General features: G+C 39.3%; 1 protein-coding gene across 4 annotated transcripts in view; it reads left to right on the top strand.

The window, feature by feature from the left end:
• Positions 1-19,071, top strand: part of IFT88 (intraflagellar transport 88) — an 87,470-nt gene that overhangs the window by 35,236 nt on the left and 33,163 nt on the right. For all 4 annotated transcript variants that reach the window (XM_050937213.1, XM_050937216.1, XM_050937215.1 and 1 more), the window contains exons 16-22: positions 2,512-2,598; positions 4,101-4,287; positions 5,328-5,436; positions 7,117-7,267; positions 8,731-8,846; positions 15,080-15,132; positions 16,314-16,379. In XM_050937213.1, coding sequence (XP_050793170.1) covers positions 2,512-2,598; positions 4,101-4,287; positions 5,328-5,436; positions 7,117-7,267; positions 8,731-8,846; positions 15,080-15,132; positions 16,314-16,379 — 769 coding nt within the window. The remainder of the gene's footprint in view (positions 1-2,511; positions 2,599-4,100; positions 4,288-5,327; positions 5,437-7,116; positions 7,268-8,730; positions 8,847-15,079; positions 15,133-16,313; positions 16,380-19,071) is intronic.

The following is a 19,071-nucleotide window of genomic DNA, read 5'->3' as shown; positions in this document are numbered from 1 at the left end:
CTGCAGCAGGAAGTGGAGCGCCGCAGCTGGGAGGTGGCAGAGTGGAGTGGGCTGGAGCCACGTCGCTCCGCTTCCTGCCACCAGTGAGTGCGGAGGGTGTCCTTTCCCCAATCTCCCTGCACTCACCGGCGGTGGGAAGTGGAGCAGCCCAGCCCCAGCCAGCTCCACTCCACCAGCTCCCAGCCATGGCGCTCCACTTCCTGCCTCAGGTGAGTGTAAGATCTTTCCTCAACTGCCGGCCCCCAGGGACACGGCTGGGACCGGGGCAAGGAAAGCAGAGCGGGCTGGGGCCGCGTCGCTCTGCTTCCCGCCGCAGGTGAGTGCGTGGGGGCATCCTTTCCCCAGCCTCCCTGCACTCACTTTTTTCTTTACTGACCATCTTCCCTAGCCATTTTCAGATGTACATATTGTTTTAAAATAATCTTTGTGCGTTAGTGGTGGTTTGAATCTCTCTTAATTTACAAGATGGTTTTGGTATAAAATTTTAAAGTAGAGCACTGGGATTTAGCCTTGCAAGTTCTACTACCATTACTGGGAATCCACAGCCTAGGCCAGGTGCATTACATTTAAACTTGGCCTTTGTACATATATAATCTGTACATCGGAATCCAGTTATAAGGATTGGTTTTGACAATGTGTTTTGATGGTTGTGTCCAATTGACCATTACCCTCATGATACATAGTAAACTTCTCAAATTGAGATGTGTACATAGAATCAACATTTTCACCTTCCACCATGATAAAATGAGTACCGCCAAGGCATTTTAATGCCAAGGCATGTCATGGCTTTATCTAGCTCAGACAGTCTATAATATGCTTTACCAGCTGCAGAGCAGCACCCAAAATCATGTGTGAACTTCTTTTCTCCCTTTGAAAACAAAGAAATTACTTCCACTTTAATCTTTATAACCGAAGGTGCTACCATATCAGTAGAAGGAAAGGGCAAACAAATCAGCAACAACAGGAAATGACTTTAGGAAAGCCTCTCTCTCTCTCTCTCTCTCTCTCTCTCTCTAGCTGAAAGGTCACTAAACCAAAATTCCATTGTAACTGAGATGTGCAGCCTGAACTTTGAAGAAACAATTTGATGGTAGAATACCTCAGACATAACAGTACTGTACTTGTAGATCTGCAGGAACAATTCTTGATTCACTCAAATACATAATGAGAACCAAAATCATTATAGCTAAAGTCTTGAGTTTCAAAGCCCATTAAATCTGAAGTCATGCATTTTGAAACTATTTCCTTGACTCTCAGATTGGTGCTTTTCTTCAGAGAATTCTATATTATTAAAAAAATGTTTGGCTTTGTAGTAGTTTGTACTTCCTATGTAGTTTGCTAGGGAGCAATAAACTTCAGCTAACTGTGTAAACTTCACGTCCTCACATGCCACACTGAGTCATGCGTTTTGAGTAATGTAAAAAATAGCATGTCCGTGGATCATTTAAAAACCTTGTATTTTTTCTCTGCCTTGACACACCACCAGAGAGCATTATGCATTCACATTACTATGATAAGCACATTCAAGATTTTAACTTGTGTAGGGAAAAAGGAGGAGATTTAACTGTGCAAATAGTGGGTAACCTGAAGTCATTATATTTGCACTGATGTAAAGGAGAGTGGAACTGAGGCAAAAGTATCATTAAACAGTTTATGTACTTAATGTAAATATTTAGTAGAAACTAGCTAAAGATTTTGTTATATTTGGTCTATAGATATAAATCTTTCTTATATTGCAGAAAAAATTGCCCTCTGTTTTTAAATTTGATAGTTAATTATTATATCATTTTTGTTACTCTTTTCACAAATCGATATTACCTTGCCAAAGTTTATGAAGTTAATTTCTGATGTACAAAGGGATCTGTAAAACTCCTTAGATTTGCATATGTATTGTCCTCAATCCTCGCTTCTCTGAGCACATTGTGTAATATGAGAAATGAAAGTGATTAGCCATTTCTGTTAGAAATTTTGCTTTGTGTATTTATATTTGTACTCCAAACGTACTGTTACATATTTTTTGTATTGTTACATTTATATCTTTGTTTGAGTCTTTAAGAAAAAAATCTTATGTAAAGATACAGAAAAAGTGAAAATATTTACATAATACAGATAGCTGAGAAAATGAAAACGTCAGTGAAGCTTGCTTTTTTTTTTTTTTCTTTTTTTCTTTTTTTAAATGAATGGAACTTCGATGGAAAAGTGTGAATATATGAACAGAAAGTTCAGGTATTTTCTAAATCTAATCCATACGCTGGATAACAAATACCAGTTATGGATACCAGTACTGTGGGAATTTTAAAAGTATGAAATATCAAATATTTTGCAGTAGAAAAGGTTATGTATAATTTTGTCTAAATAGTAATTAATAAATTACTAACTAGTAATTAGTAATATAAGTCAAGTAGTAATTTTAGTTGTTTATTTCTTCACAAAAACATAGGATTTACCTGCACAGTAATAGTTTGAGTAAGTTTGTTACAGTTTAGTAACTTGCTTGTAAATTAATTCTAGGCTGTGGAGACTTTAAAAATGTTTGAAAAAAAGGATAGCAGAGTAAAAAGTGCAGCTGCAACAAACCTTTCATTTCTTTATTATTTGGTAAGTATGCCTTTGTTGTTGTTGTTGTTAACTGTGAGCTCAGAAGAGACTACGCTTCTGTAGCAATTTTTGTATCTATATACGTGTTCTTTCTCAGCATTGAGACAAAGCTCATGAAAACAAGAGGTAAGAAAAGACACCATTTTAACTAGTCAATGTCTGTTCAGCGTTTTGAACTGTTAAGTGCTATGCAAGAACAAAGTACTTTATTATTTTTTATTATAAATGTTAAATATTAAAATTTCAATTGTTGCCTTTACTTCCTAGTTGAAAGTAGGGGCTGTGGGAGCAGAGGCGCCAACTTCCTGAGTTCCCAGAGGGTGCTCGACCCCTGCTTTGACCCAGGCCCGGCCCCTTCTCCACCCCGTCCCCCAAGCCTCTGCCCAGCTTCTTCCTACCCCCTCTCTGACCCCACGCCGCCTCTTCCTGGCCCATTCCGCCCGCTCCCCGCATCTCTTCCTGCCCCCACTCTTCCCCCAGTGCCTCCTGCATGCCGCTGAACAGCTGATCACTGGCAGGTGAGAGTCACTGGGGTGGAAGAGGAGGAGTTGATTAGCAGGACTGCCGGTGGGTGCTGAGCACTCACTACTTTTTTTCTATGGGTGCTCCAGCTCCAGAGCACGCATGGAATCAGCGCCGATGTGTGGGAGCGCTCTGCTTTTATAGAGGTACAAGAAACAGAGCAGACAGAAAGAAGTGTTCCAACTGCTATGCCATTACCCTCCCTTCCCTGGCAGCAGCAGCAATTAGAAAGTGGGTGAAGAATTCTGGCTGTGCTGTCAGGAGGAGGGAGACTGAGCCCCTGCTGGAGTATAAAAGACTCTTCCCTCATGTGGATGTTGTGAAGGTGAATTAGTTAATGTTCATGAAGCTCTTCATATATCTATGTTCTGGTTATTTGTTCCCTGGCTTCCTCCTGTCATTGTGCTCTCTGAATGTATGTTTTCAGCTGCCTGACCTGTCACTCATTCCTTGTCTCCTGCTGGGCTTACCTAAACTTTTACCTCCTTCCATCTCTAACAGGGTTCTGTTCACCTGCACATCAGTAATAGGGCTGTGATCCCACCCTTAACTCTCATAACTAGACTTGGGGAGGAGTGGAGACGACGACATTTAGAACACTGCTCTGGGCTGTCTTCTCTACCTCTCTGATTAATATTAATTTTCAAGTAGAATATAAAATAAGTTCATTTCGGAGGCTTAAATTATTCTGCAGTGTTTCTCCCACCTTTCCTACCAATATAAGGAGCAAGCCAGCATTGGGAGGGAGATGGACAAGATGACAATGTAGGTCTCACTCTCTAATTTTCAGGTTTCTGTGACCTGAAAAATGTGTGTGATCTTTTTTTCTACAAGCTCATAAAGAACAGTATTAGGATTGAAGAGTATTAAATATTTTTTCAGACTGCTATTATATCAACCATAAACAGACTAAGGTTAGTGCCAAAGAAAATTATTGATTGACAAGTTGTTAATATACTATATATATCTTGTTTACACAGGAGAATGAATTAGCACAAGCAGCCAACTATGCAGATTTAGCTGTGAATTCTGATAGATACAACCCATCAGCTCTCACTAATAAAGGAAATACTGTGTTTGCAAATGGAGACTATGAAAAAGCAGCAGAGTTTTATAAGGAAGCTCTAAGGAATGATTCCTCATGCACTGAAGCACTTTACAATATAGGTAATGTAGAGGTGTTTGCATGGCTTAGAGTTTAGATAAGGCTACTAATGTGTTTGAGATTCTAGTTTTCAAACTTGTCCTTTTTAGAAATGTTAATTGAAATTAAAATGTCATTTCCATTAAACTGTTAATTCTTTTACCTCATGATTTAAGATGTAAAGTGAGATAATATCCTTTGCTTCAAACATCTTCCACAGAAACTCTGCACCAATATTACTCATCTGTTCTTAGACTAATTGATGTTGGTAAATCACTTTGAAGATGAAAATTGCTATAAGTGCTAAGAACTATTTTCTATTCAAAATGTAGGTTTTGAATAGAACTACTCAACCAAATTATCTCCCCTTCCCTTTCTGATGCCCCTTGTTAAAGGGTTGGTGTTATGTATGGCTGTGGGCCTTGACTGGAATAATGACCATTGCCCTAATCAGCTTTGGTTCATTTAAGTCACACTGCCTGAATCAGGATGGTTCTTAAGTAAGCCGTGCAGCAAATCTACTGAGATGCAGTTGAGATGAGAGAGCGATCATCGGGAAAAGCACAGTTATTTTTCATTTACCTCTAAGCAGTGATGCAACTTGCTTTTTAAAAAAACTTCATCAACTTAAAAAAAAAAAAAAAGTTAAAGGTAGTTTCAAATACCACATCTGCCTTGAGTATCCTTGTGGCTTTATAATCATGTTTTCCTATTTTTTTTTAAGTTTTTTCTATCTGTTGTTGATTTATGAAAATCCCATATAAACAAGGAAAACTGACCGACTATCAAAACGGTGAAATTGACTATCTGAAAACGGCTGCCAAATGTACAAATTAAACAAACTTAAAACTGAGAAAAATATTTTTTCAGTCTCTTTCATGTGTTCCCTATTACAATAATACAGGAATAAAAAATTCAGACTAAAATATGATTTTTAAGTTAATAGCATCCCTTTAAATACTGCATTTCTGCTTCATTGTCCTTGGTTATTCTGCTAAATTACTGTGCCTGTACTGATGTTTTGTTTTGCTTGTTGAATTCATTTTGTAATTTTTATTTTTAGGTTTAACATATAAAAAGTTAAACAGAATAGATGAGGCTTTGGATTGTTTTCTGAAACTTCAGGCAATCCTTCGAAACAGTGCCCAAGTTCTCTACCAAATAGCAAGCTTGTATCTTTTTTGCTGGATCCAGATGCCAAACATTGAATTTAGTCTGTATTAGAGGATTAGATGAGACTAGTCTTAATCAAGACATAAAAGTTGTTTTTGTATGGCTAAAAAAATTTACATTTAATCAGGAGACATTCATGTGGGGTTAAAATATATGTGTTGTGTAAAAATAAGGCCTGATTCTGCAACCCTTTATATTAGTGAACAGCGTCACTGAAGCCAGTAGACTAACACACATGAGGAAGGCCTAGTCATATACAGATAATTAAAGCTAAGAAGAGGCCTATAACTTTTAAATATACAAGTGATGTTATTTTGAAAATAATATAACACATATAAGTATAATGGATATAAAACCTTAACAAAATATTATAGTTCATTACAGTGACGTTCTACTCTGACGAGAATTTGTAAAAATAGCTCCATAGGGTTCCTTGTTTATTGTCTCAGTGGCTTTCAGACCAGATCTGCTCAGTTTACATGTAAAAGCATAATCATCATCTGTCAATCCTGCAAACTTTGCCTGGGATCTGAAAGCCAAGTTGGGGTCTTACTTGGTTCTATGCCTCATCAGCAGTAAAGATTCTGCAGCCAGAACTTAGTTAAGCATTCTGTTGATGATGTGCAAACCACAATAGAATCCCTTCCAAGGCGTAATAGAATCCCATTGCAATATTGGCTCAGCATTTTTAAAAGTAGTGAAAGTCATAAAACTTCTTATAGTCAGAAAAGTAAGTGGATATGAATCTAACTATACACAAGGGGTGGGGTCCTCTTCCTGCTCCCACCTCTTTACAATGGGTTAAAGCACTGGAGTGGCATAAAGGGGTTCTAAAGCTCTGGTTCTGGTTGGGGGAATATTCCCTTGTATTGACAGTGGGTAACTCTGCCTTCAGAGGACCCCCTTGCAAGCTCTGGCATAGGGGGCATTCTGCAGACAGGGTTGAGAGTCAGAGGAGTGTGTTGGGGAGGAGCTACAGCACATCATTCTGTGGGGATTATGAACAGGGCTAGCACCCGTAGGGCAGCCCAGGGAGGCTGCTGTAACTAAACAGGCCCCTTACAGCTGTCTAATTACAGTGGGGGCTGCTCCAGCCCTCAGAGCTGCCCAGAAGTGGAAGAGACAAAGGTGACTTAAAGCCCTCTTCTCCTGAGCCGCAAATTCCATGCTGTGCTTCAGAGATGCCGCACAGAGTGGCACATAAAGAACAGATGTACTCCATAAGGTGGTGGCAATTTTTCCTTGTCATTTTGTTTAGCACAGAACCACGCTAAGAAAACTTAGGAAGTTTGTGGGACATAGAGACAGGGTGCCTAATTCTCCTTTCAGTTGCACTGTTATAAATCAGGAGTAACTCCACTGAAGTTAATGAATTATACAGATGTAAAATTAGTGAGAGAGAGATGAACCAGGCCAAAAGTGTTTTTAAGGCTGAAAGAGAAGCCTAGACTGTTAACACTTAATTATGTTATTTATAGTAAATTAAAGTACATCTGAGTGGGAAGAAATTGTTAAGTAAATGTGCAAAAAACCAAAATATATGTCCACATTGCTATGTCTGGCAAGTCTTTTCAACATGCAACTTTTGGATTACATTTACATTATATAACATAAGAATTCCTCTTGATGAACCAAAATGTGATCACCATTTGAATGGTCCTTAACTGAAGATACCTCAGATATGAAATAATGGAGGATCCCAACCAAGCCATAGAGTGGCTCATGCAGCTTATCAGTGTAGTCCCAACTGATTCACATGCGCTGTCGAAACTAGGGGAATTGTATGATAACGAAGGTGATAAATCCCAAGCTTTTCAGTATTACTATGAGGTATGTGACCTATGCATTTTCTAATATTTATAGAAATAAAAGAGTGCAGTAGGCGATGTTTACTTACAGTAGTATTTTAATTGCCAAAAGTATGTACAGAAAGTAAGGCGAATCAGATTTTGCTTAGGAAAGTATAATTATTTATAAATCAAGCTTTTATTGTCAGATCTTTATAAGAAGGAGCACACCAAAAAAGGCTGTGGGATATTCTGATGTGGGGCTCCCTCAATCTCTCCTATTGAAGCTCTTCCTCTTGAAATAATTTAATTAAATATTAACTGGGCCAGTGAAAAGAGTGTCAATAGAACACTTGTAACAAATTTTGTTTCTAGTAAATCCAGAGATTAGTCCTATTAATAATACCCAAGACACACACTCCCCATCAGTAAAACTAAAATCTGTAGTCAATACAAAAGTTTTGCTTATTTATGTGGCATTAATCCCAAGATTAATTAAAAACAGATTAGAAGTATTCCACTGAAATAAAGTGGATATGTGCATATACTTGACTCTCTTTTTCAGATGTTTAGAGTTAGTTTATTGCTCATCCAAGTGTAGGACTGACAGCTCTGTAAACTGGCCTTTTTATCCACAGAACACGTAAAGCAAGGGCACTCAGCACTAGGTTCCTTGTACTATTCTGACTGGTGTTTCACTCCTGTTCTGAAAGGGACCAGCTATACAGGTGACACAGTAGTAGTTCACTCACCATGCTTACTTTTTTCCTTGGTATCTTTTCTGAGACTGCCCACAAAGGTGCCAATTGAGAGGGTATTTTGAGTGATGTAGGCAGATGCCTTTCCCTTAGGAACAGGAATTAGACTATCAGCCCATCTCATGTATGTCATGCAGTCCTCAGATTGTAAAGTCAGTGGGTCACAGTCATCGCTGGTGTAATTCTGAAAGTCAGTGGAGCTACGTTAGACTGGGGATTAATCTGGCCTGGTATTTTTCTCAGAAATGGCTATTTTTAATGAAAGTCTCTAATTTTATTTGTACAAACATAAATGAAAACTTTTATAGCAAAAAAAATGTTTTTCACTGAGTTTTCCAGCAGACTTGGCTATCTGAAACTGATTAATGTAATTTGTTATAGAAACAACTTGCTTAGCATTTTAATTAACTTGTTTACATACAGTAGTAATCTAAGAAGGCAAACTTTTTTGTGTGGTAGAATACTCTTTTGCTGCTGCTAACTATGCTAAAATAATAATTCTAGTAAGGATTGATGGAAAATGTGAAACTCATCTCAGGTAACTCTTCTGAAAAGTATTTTGTAATTACAAAACCTGACAAGTTCTCTTTAGGGATTAGTTGGTATAGTACAGTGCTTTCATTCATGTATTACATATTTTTGGCATCTGGAGAATTAAACACTTAAGTGAGTAAGATATTCCAAAAGTAAAATAAAGATGTTGTTTATCACCAAAATTATGTTTCTTTCACCTTCCTTATTTTGTCAGTCATATCGGTATTTCCCTTCAAACATTGAGGTCATTGAATGGCTTGGAGCCTATTACATTGATACCCAGTTTTGTGAAAAAGCCATTCAGTACTTTGAGAGAGCAGCACTTATTCAGTAAGTAATGATTGTTATTGCATGTTTAGTCAAATATCTTGTATTGAGGTTCTTTCTTCTTGTAATTATATTTCGGAGACATGATACATTAATTGCCATAAGATATGTCAGCATTAAATACAGTTTTAGGTATTGTTTCATCAGGTTCCTCACCTTGTATTTGTTTGGAGGGGTGTTTTCCTTTCCCAGCTTTCCTCATCTGGTAAAGACTGTTCATTCAACTTATAAACCAAAGCATCTTTCAGCAATTAATTTTGTTTCCTTGTTCATATTGTTCCTATTCTCATAAAAAGAGTGGCATTGCAGAAAACATCAAACACTAAATAAAACCATGAACAGTACAGTATTAACAGCTAACAATGGATTTATGTTGACAAATCTAATTTATTCTGAATTTTATATTTGACATTAGTAAAATTGTGTTTGTGATGTTTGGCCTTAGTAAAACTGTGTTTGTGCACTTCACAGAATGAGCTACTGAAGGTAGTCTGCATATTTTATTCTAGACTTACAAAGGGAGTTTAACATACAAGTGACCTACATGTAAAAATTTGGCCAAATTTGAAACTGGAGCTCAGAGTTCAACCGAAATTATTTATAGCTATAGAAAAATACGTATTTCCTCATAAAAGGACCACATACATATTTCCATGTGGAATTTGTGTCAAGAGACAAGCTAAAATTCACATAATCCCATGAAACCCACAGGTAGCATTTCTCTTTTTGTGTGTTTTGGGAATCCTATCCAAAATCAGACTGAGCCAAATTTAGTTGTTACTTGGCTTGTTTAGGATGATCTAAAATTTTGACCTACTGTCTGATTCATGTATGGCACTCAGGTTAAAATGCCCCTGAAAGTACAAGGAACTATTTATGTGTTTGGGCAGTCCAGACACCATTCAAGAAAAGACTGTACTGCAGAAAGGTTATTAAAATGCAGCAGAAATTAATATTTTAATTGAATGGGAGAGAGAGAGAGTGAGAGTGTGTGTGTGTATAAAATTATTTAAAAAAAAAGGTTTAAAATAATTTAAAACAAATAAGGCTAGGGTTAAATGTAATAAAAAGGGGGAAAAGGCAATAGTTAAACTCAAATGTTTGAGTAAATTGTAAATGAAAATAGAAAGATATGGGCTAAATGCAAAGTATATATAGAATAAACACAGGAGTTCACACAATTTAAAAAAAAAATAGGCAAGGGGATAAGCATAAATAACCAAACAAAAAAATGAAAATAAAACTGGAATTTTGCCTATCACCACCCTAGCAAAATTGCTTGTATTTTTGGATTCTTTCTCCCACCTTTTGTCTGCATTGTCTTTTGTAGATTGTAAATTCTTTGGGGGCAGAGATTTCTCTGTGTTTGTACATCACATGTACATTGAGGCCTCAAAAACTGTTTGGAGCCTTTGGGCACTAACCACAGAACAAATAACTTATTAATAATACTAAAAGCACAAGTTTGATCCAAAATATGGCAGCCTACCTGCCAAGCAACATTGGTAAGCAGGACTATATAACCCTTGTATTGAGACATTGGCTCCCCATTGATTATCTGATCCAATTCAAGATCATGTTCCTGATCTCCAACACACTCAGGCCTGGTCTACACTACGGGGTTAGGTTGAATTTAGCCATGTTAGGTCGATTTTAAAATGACCGTGCCCACACAACCAACCCCGTTCCATCGATAGGCCAGGAAAGACTTGAGTGAGCGCGAAGAGCGGAGGCAGGACGCAATGCTGAGGCTAATGAGGGAGCAAACGGACATGCTGCAGCATCTGTTGACGTAGCAAATGGACATGAATAAGCATGTGTTGGAGCTGCAGGAAAGCCAACGAGCACAGACCCCAGCTGCATCCACTGTATAATCGCCTACCCTCCTCCCCATGTTCCATAGCCTCCTCATCCAGACGCCCAAGAACACAGGGGGAGCAAAGGCTCCAGGCACCCAGCCACCCCACTCCGGAGGATGGCCCAAGCAACAGAAGACTGTCATTCAAGCAGTTTGATTTGTAGTGTGGCTACAATAAACAATGTGGCCTTGTCCTTCCCTCTTCTCCCACCCCACCCGTGCTACCTTGTCCATTATCTAATTTTTTTTTAGATATTAAAGAAAGAATGCATGGTTTCAGAACAATAGCTACTTTATTTTGAAGGGGGGAGGGTGGTTGGCTTACAGGGAATTAAAATCATCAAAGGGGGCAGTTTTGCATAAGGAGAAACACACACAACTGTCACACTGAAGCCTGGCCAGTCATGAAACTGGTTTTCAAAGTCTCTCTGATGCATAGCGCGCCTAGCTGTGCTCTTCTAATTGCCCTAGTGTCTGGCTGCTCATAATCAGACACCAGGCGATTTGCCTCAACCTCCCACCCCGTCATAAACGTCTCCCACTTACTCTTACAGATATTATGGAGCATGCAGCAAGCAGCAATGACAATGGGAATGTTGATTGCGCTGAGGTCTGACCTAGTCAGCAAACAGCACCAGTGAGCTTTTAAACGTCCAAAGGCACATTCTACCACCATTCTGCACTTGCTCAGCCTATAGCTGACTTGCTCCTTACTACTGTCCAGGCTGCCTGTGTAAGGCTTCATGAGCCCTGGGAGCAAGGGGTAGGCTGGGTCCCCAAGGATAACTATTGGCATTTCAACATCCCCAATGGTAATTTTCTGGTCTGGGAAGTAAGTCTCTTCTTGCAGCTGCTCGAACAGCCTGGAGTTCCTAAAGATGCGAGCGTCGTGCACCTTTCCCAGCCATTCCACGTTGATGTTGGTGGAACATCCCTTGTGATCCACCAGTGCTTGCAGCACCATTGAGAAGTACCCCTTGTGGTTTATGTACTGGTTGGCATGGTGGTCCGGTGCCAAGATGGGGATACACATTCTGTCTATCGCCCCACCACAGTTAGGGAACCCCATTGCAGCAATGCTGGGGAGAGATAGCTCAGTGGTTTGAGCAATGGCCTGCTAAACCCAGGGTTGTGAGTTCAGTCCTTGAGGGGGCCATTTATGGGTCTGGGGCAAAAATCTGTCTGGGGATTGGTCCTACTTTGAGCAGGGGGTTGGACTAAATGACATCCTGAGGTCCCTTCCAACCCTGATTCATCCACTATGACCTGCACATTTCCCAGAGTCACTGCCCTTGATAACAGAACGTCAACGATTGCATTGGCCACTTGGATCACAGCAGCCCCCACAGTAGATTTGCCCACTCCAAATTGATTCCCAACTGACTGTAGCAGTTAGGCATTGCAAGCTTCCACAGGGCTATCGCCACTCACTTCTCAACTGTCAGGGCAGCTCTCATCTTGGTATTCCTGTGCTTCAGGGTGGGGGAAAGCAACTCAGAGTTCCAGGAAAGTGGCCTTATACGTGAAAGTTTCACAGCCACTGTGAATCATCCCATACCTGCAATACTATGCGGTCCCACCAGTCTGTGCTTGTTTGCCTAGCCCAGAATCGGCATTCCACTGTATCAACCAGCCCCAGTGCCGTCGTTATGTCCCAGTTGCCATAACCTGTGCTTTCAGGAACATCTGTGTCCATGTCCTCATCAAAATCCTCATCATGCTGGTGTCTCTTAACCCAGTTCTGCATATACTCAAGGATAATGCATGAGGTGTTTACAATGCTCATAACAGCAGTGGTGACAGTGAGCTGAGTGGGCTCCATGCTTGCCGTGGTATGGCATCTGCAGGAAAACAGGAGAGCAGAATTGCAGCGGAAGTGGTGGATGATGACAGTTAGCACCGCACAGATTTGACAACTTGGAGAAATTTGCTGTTGAGACTGAACTCATTTACAAGAGCAGGAGAGCAGAGTTGCAGCAGAAGCTGTGGATGATGATAGTTAGCAGTCCTACTGCACTGTCTGCTGACAGCAGCACCCAGGACATGACGACAGCAGCGGTGACACTGAGCTGAACTGGCTCCATGCTTGCCGTGGTATGGTGTCTGCCCATGAAAAAAGGCGCGAAATGATTGTCTGATGTTGCTTTCACGGAGGGAGAGGCTACTGATGATGTACCCAAAACCACCCGCGACAATGTTTTTTTGCCCCATCAGGCATTGGGAGCTTAACCCAGAATTCCAATGGGGGCAGAGACTGCGGAAACTGTGGGATAGCTACCCACAGTGCACTGCTCCGTAAGTCAATATTAGCCCACGGTAGTAAGAACGCACTCCACCTACTTAATGCGCTTAGTGTGGATATACGGAATCAACTGCATAAAATCGATTTCTAAAAATCGACTTCTATAAAATTAGCCTAATTTTGTAGTGTAGACATACCCTCAGCTACCTAACGACCACCTTTATCCCCATGACTAGGACGTCCACCATAGCTCCACAATTCATGAGAAATGGAGACAGCTTTCTTGGCTGGCCCAGTACTGTTGTGTACTTCCTTCCTCATGAGACCAGAATGACCTCAAATCTCACCATCTCCAGGATGACATAAAGAGCCGTCTGTCAACTTAACGTTTCCTTTACAAATAATAATGAAAGTCTACAGCAAAAGCCTTTCATCTTTTAGTTAAGATTGAGACAATATATTTATATGACTCTTCTACAGACTTTATAACAAGAAAATTACAAAAGAATCCCAAACATTAAATATGGAAATAAATAGTTAAAGTAATTTATAGAACTATTCCATTATCCCTTTTGTCCTTGCAGTCAGGTCCACATGGGAAGTTCCTTGTATTTAAAGCCCCATTTACTAACATATACTACTATATAGAAAGTCTAAAAATATAATAATTGAAATTAAATTCTAGTAAAATGCTCAAAATGAAGTTCTGCTTTCCCACTGGTTACTGTGTGTGTTATTAATTGTAAGGAAGGGATTGGTACTGTAAACAAAAACAAATGCAGCAGCAGCAGCAGCATGCAGCTCTAGACACAACAGACACAGAAAGAGGGGAAGGAAACAATGTTAATCAAAATGGCATCTTCAGCATTGGACATTGCTTGGTAACTGAAGTCTTGTTGTTTGCCTCAGGCCTCAATTTCTCCAACTAGTCATTTACTGCCAGGAAATTCCCAACCCTTTGGTAACTTTATAAAATAAATATCTTTAAAAAATGGAGACAAACCAGTGAAAATATTTGTGAAACACTGATTTAAATACTTGCTATCATGCTGTTCAGTGAAGCTGCCAACCCCTTAAAAAGTTGTAATGCAGTCAGGCTCTTGGATCACATATATTGGCACTCTTAGCCCATTTTAAAACACTGGAAAGAACACAGCTGACACTAGAAAAAATTCATCCTGATTTCATAATCTTCTTCTGGCACAGACCTAAACATTTAAGGCCTAATTCTCTAACCACTCAATTCATTAAACTTTGTGTATTGCCTCAACCCCGATCCCCAGTTCTCAATTCTGTTTTAGTGGAATATTAATTCCAATCATTCAGTGATATTTTATATTTAAATCACCCCCTTTAACTTGCATTTTAAGATGTATTTTGAAATGAATTGAGAATTGTATTTTTGAGAATCTTGCAGGGGCAAATTTTATCAACATAAGCAATTCAAACAGTAGCAGGAGTTGTGGAGCTTAATTCTGTGCCCTAAAAATGTAGGATTTTCATACCAAGTCGCCTACTAATAATTTTTATTACAAGGGAAGTGTGTTAGGTGCTCACTTGGATTCCATTGCTGTGTGCAGCAGGCACACACGTGCTGCAACTGAAAAATATGCAGCAGACTTGTCTTACATAAGCTTATTTTGCAGAACACTAGACTGCAAACAGAGAAATTGTTTGGAGGTCAAATTGGCTTGACCTGTGGTTGAATAAAAAAAAAAATAAATAATGGATGAACAGTACAGCCAGGAAGGTAAAGAAAAATGCTAGATTTCCACTAGAGAAGCCTCCCTACAAATTGTTAGAATGCAATATTTTCTAAGACATATTAACAATCAGACAGGACTGTACAGTCCTAAGAACTTTCCACATATGGTTTTGGTCAGCTTTGAAGAATTGCCATGGCAGCTTACCAATCCACACATAGCTATATCTTTAAACTTGCTAATAATGAAAAAATGCAATTAGTTTATGTGCCCTTCCTAGAAAGGATTCACCGTGAGTGAGCCGACGAGTAGAATTTTGTGAGACTGGTTTAATAGTGGATGTACACCAATACTTTGAACTTCACAGAACAATTCATCTATTTCATCATTTGGTAGTACTGTATACTAAATGGTTTTATTTATTTATTCATAGACCAACGCAAGTGAAATGGCAATTGATGGTTGCTAGTTGTTACAGAAGAAGTGGTAAGTGTCTTTATTTGTTCTGTGATTTTTTTATAATTGGTATTTTTTTACTTTATATATTTTGAATTTTTATCTGCTGATCTTTTGTACATCTGCACGATGAGGTCTTGGTTCTAAAATCTCCTTAGCCAGTAGCATGCTTCTGCTTTGTGAATTTTCTGTATATCAAAGCATTACCTTCCTTGAAGTCCTGGATTTAGTTACTTCTCTTTGTACTGTCTTGTACCTATGAGTGGAGCAGTCATGTGCAAGTAAAGAGAACAGGCCAAACTAGTGTAAATAGTCATATTGTATTTGATTTATGTCAGAGCACCATATGATGTCACAATAGCCAAGTAGGAAGAAATTTCTAGAGTTGCTCAGCTGAACAGACCACATTTACAATATATGTAGTGGATACAATTTCTAGATATTAAAAAAAAAATTGAAAATTTAAATTGTACAAACAGAATACATATTGCCACTTCGAGACTGAGCTCTCATCTTCTGAATTTTATAACTGGGATTCTACAATCTGAATCTGCTATTGATCATAACCACACTGGGACAGAAACCGTGTCTTCCTCTTTGTATTGTTCAGCACCAACACACACTTAAGATATTTTAATAAATAATACTTTTCTTTCATGCTGTCCTATTGTTCCCACTCTTTCCCTTGCTCCTTTAGAGCCTTACAGAGAAGAACCGAATGACAAATTTGCAGATTTTCTTATGTTGTTTGCCTAGTTACCTGATTCTGTGGGATGGGGGAGTAAAAGCTGAGTGACCATGTGAATTGAAAGATAAAGTCAGCACCCAAGCAAACTCTAGCACAGAAGAGCTTTCCCAGCAAAGGAGCAAGACAGCTTGGCCACCATTATGTTCATTAGATATACTGGGAAAATCCCCAGTATGTCCTACCAGCACATTCCAATTCAGTTTGAGCCCCACCCCCCCATCATTTAAAAAAACACATTTGAATTTTTTTCAGCTGCTCACAACCAGCTTTAATTATTATAGTCAGGTAATTAAAGAATGCCAACTTTAACTGCATCAGTTGTGATCTAGGATTATTAAACCATGTACTCTTAAAAATAAAGCAGCTGAAAAAAGCTGGAAAGTACCGAATCACATCAGTTTCTGGTCTGATACTGTGCCATTGTACATACCTGTGTGTGTGCTGTTGTTTATTTTGTTTGCAGGTAACTACCAAAAAGCTCTAGATACATATAAGGAGATACACAGAAAATTTCCAGAGAATGTTGAATGTAAGTTGTTTCATTGAGTGGTGCAGTTTTCAAGGTAAAGGAAACTCTATGCTATATTGAATATATCTATTAGTAATCCATATTATGTAAGTATTTTAAAAATAGAAAATATTCTCACAGACTACCTTCTTTCCCAATACTAATTCTGCACATTCCTTGTGATAACTCTAGGGCTTGACTAAAGTAATACTAGGGCAATATTGAGGAAAGAAGATGGAAATAAACTTGCTTACTGACTTCCTTCCTCCTATCTTCTTGCAGTTTTATAACTGGTGCTGTTTATTTACTCTTCCAGGTATGTCTGCACTTAAACCACTGCAGTGGCACAGCTGCAGCTGTTCTGTTGTAGTGCTTGAGTGTAGACGCTACCTATGCTGATGGGAGGAGTTCTCCTATCAGCGTAGGTTATCCACCTCCCTTATGGCCATTGTAACACTTCTGGTGAAGATGTTTTAATAACTCCACCTCCATGAGAGGCGATAGCTATGTCAGCGGGAGAAGCTCTCCCGCTGACATAGAGCTGTCTACATGGGGATTATGGGCAGTATAATTACATTGCTCAGGGGTGTGGATTTTTCACACTCCTGAGTGACAGTTATACTGAAGGAAGTGTGTTGTAGCCTGAGAGTCAGTAGTTAGGTCAACAGAATTCTTCCATCGACCTAGTGTTGTCTACACCAGGGGTTAGATCAGCATAGCTATGTATCACTGGGGAGTGGATTTGTCACCCCTGAGAGATGTAGCTATGCCAATATAAGTTCCCAGTGTAGACCAACCCTTTAAGTTCTGTGTGTGTACTTACAGAAACATCCGTTGTTACCTGTAGACCCTACTACTGTCATCTCCCCAGGCCAGATTGTTTCTCTTCATGTGTTTGCCATCCTTCCATTTTATAGTCTACACATCTTACTGTGGTTAAAAGTTTTACCAAAACCAAGTATCCCAAAAAGGCATGAAGCATTTTTTTTAAAGTTTTTAGTTGTTCAAGTAGTCTCTGGAAACCCTTAGAGACTGCCAGACTGGGGATACATGGTAACAGGAAACATCACTTCATGAAGACTGATAGATGCTTCCCTAGTGGCAGAAGCAGCTCTGTGGGTGAATCGAAGAGCATCACAGAGCATGGTTTGGGAACCATTGCTCTGTGTTGCCGTAGCAGCCCCATTACCTCACTTATTGTTTCAAACCTCAGTACTACAACAATCCGTTAGCCACTTACCAGAATTACATTTTTAAACAGTTTAAGGCAGAACATTTACTATATTTTAAAAGTAGACTTGCAGCATTTTTTTCAGCTAGTAATTTTACCAAGTTTCCTAAATTCTCTTGAACAGCAGGCTTTACAGAGGTCTACTGTAGTAGAAAAACAAAACTTTTGCCTTACTTAAGTCAACAGTGGCAACGCAAGTTTTGCAAAATGGTTTCTCACTTTAAGATCTATAGGTAAAAAAAATATAAGCCATGTTAATATTTGTAGTGTGTGAATCAAAGGAGTGGACTATTTTAAAAATCTTTCAGTAATTGTAACATTCTTTGAACATTGCCGGCACAAATCCATGACACTGAGGATGCAGTACAGAACTACTAGGAAAGTAGTCACTGTTCATCATTCCACTGTTCTATTAATTTCTAAAGCCAATGAGTCAGAAACTCTCTCATCTCCCTGTGCTTCATCAGCTGTTGTTAAATCACCTTTTAACTAGATGTTGATGTTTTCTTCTGTTTACTGGTTATTGATAGTTTAGTGTCATATTTAGATAGGTGTCATTCCATGCTGCTGGGCATGCAGAGACAGTGGCAGCTCTTTTCCAAAACTGTGTCTCAAAGGAGTTCTCTCTTCCCCTAAGTTCTTCCTATTTTATCATATAAGCTTGGTCTACCCTGAAAAGTTATATCAGCATAGTTACATCCGTCAGGGGTGTGAAAAAACCACACCTCTGACTGGCATAGCTATTCTGACAAAACCCCCAGTGTAGATACATCTATGTCAATGGAAGAGGGCTTTATTGAGGGAAGTGATGTTCCTACAGCAACAGAAAAACCCCTTCTGTGAGTGTAGGCTGCGTCTGCACTACGGTGCTGTGCCGGCATAGCCTATACCAGCATAGCTATCTCTACGCTAGGACTTTTGTCGGTAAAACTTTTGTCAGTCGGGGTGTGAAATAGCACACCCTTGACTGACATAAGTTTCACCAACAAAAGAGCCGGTATGTTGAAGGAAGATGCTCTCCCGCAGACATAGCTGCCGCTGCTCGTTGGGGGTGGATTAATTATGCAAACAGGAGAGTTCTCTCCAGTGGCATAAAGTGGCTACACAGGAGACCTTACAGCAGCGCAGCTGCAGCAATACAAGTGTGCTGCGATAAAGTCTGTGGTGTAGACATAGCCATAGTCTCCATAGCATAGACAGCCATAGTCACATTTAGCCTTCATATCCATTTTTGAACTCTATAGAGAGAGATATTAACGCAGGAGCTAAAAGGCCACCCACCATGCATCTGAAGTGCTGACTCAGCACTGGAGTAATTAGAAAATGTAACTATGCTCGTGTCCATTCTTTTCAGCTCATTTGGCATTGATGATTTATTTTCAATAAAATGCTATTGGGGAATGGTTTTGCAATAACAGCTTAGCATATGTATAATGCTTTTTATTTTCGAAGCATTTCACAAACACTAAGTAACTAAATTTC

The sequence above is a fragment of the Gopherus flavomarginatus genome, chromosome 1 (genome assembly GCF_025201925.1).
Source record: "Gopherus flavomarginatus isolate rGopFla2 chromosome 1, rGopFla2.mat.asm, whole genome shotgun sequence".
Classification (NCBI taxonomy): domain Eukaryota; kingdom Metazoa; phylum Chordata; order Testudines; family Testudinidae; genus Gopherus; species Gopherus flavomarginatus.
Note: the sequence above shows the minus strand (reverse complement) of the source record. Positions and strands in the feature narration are given on the sequence as shown.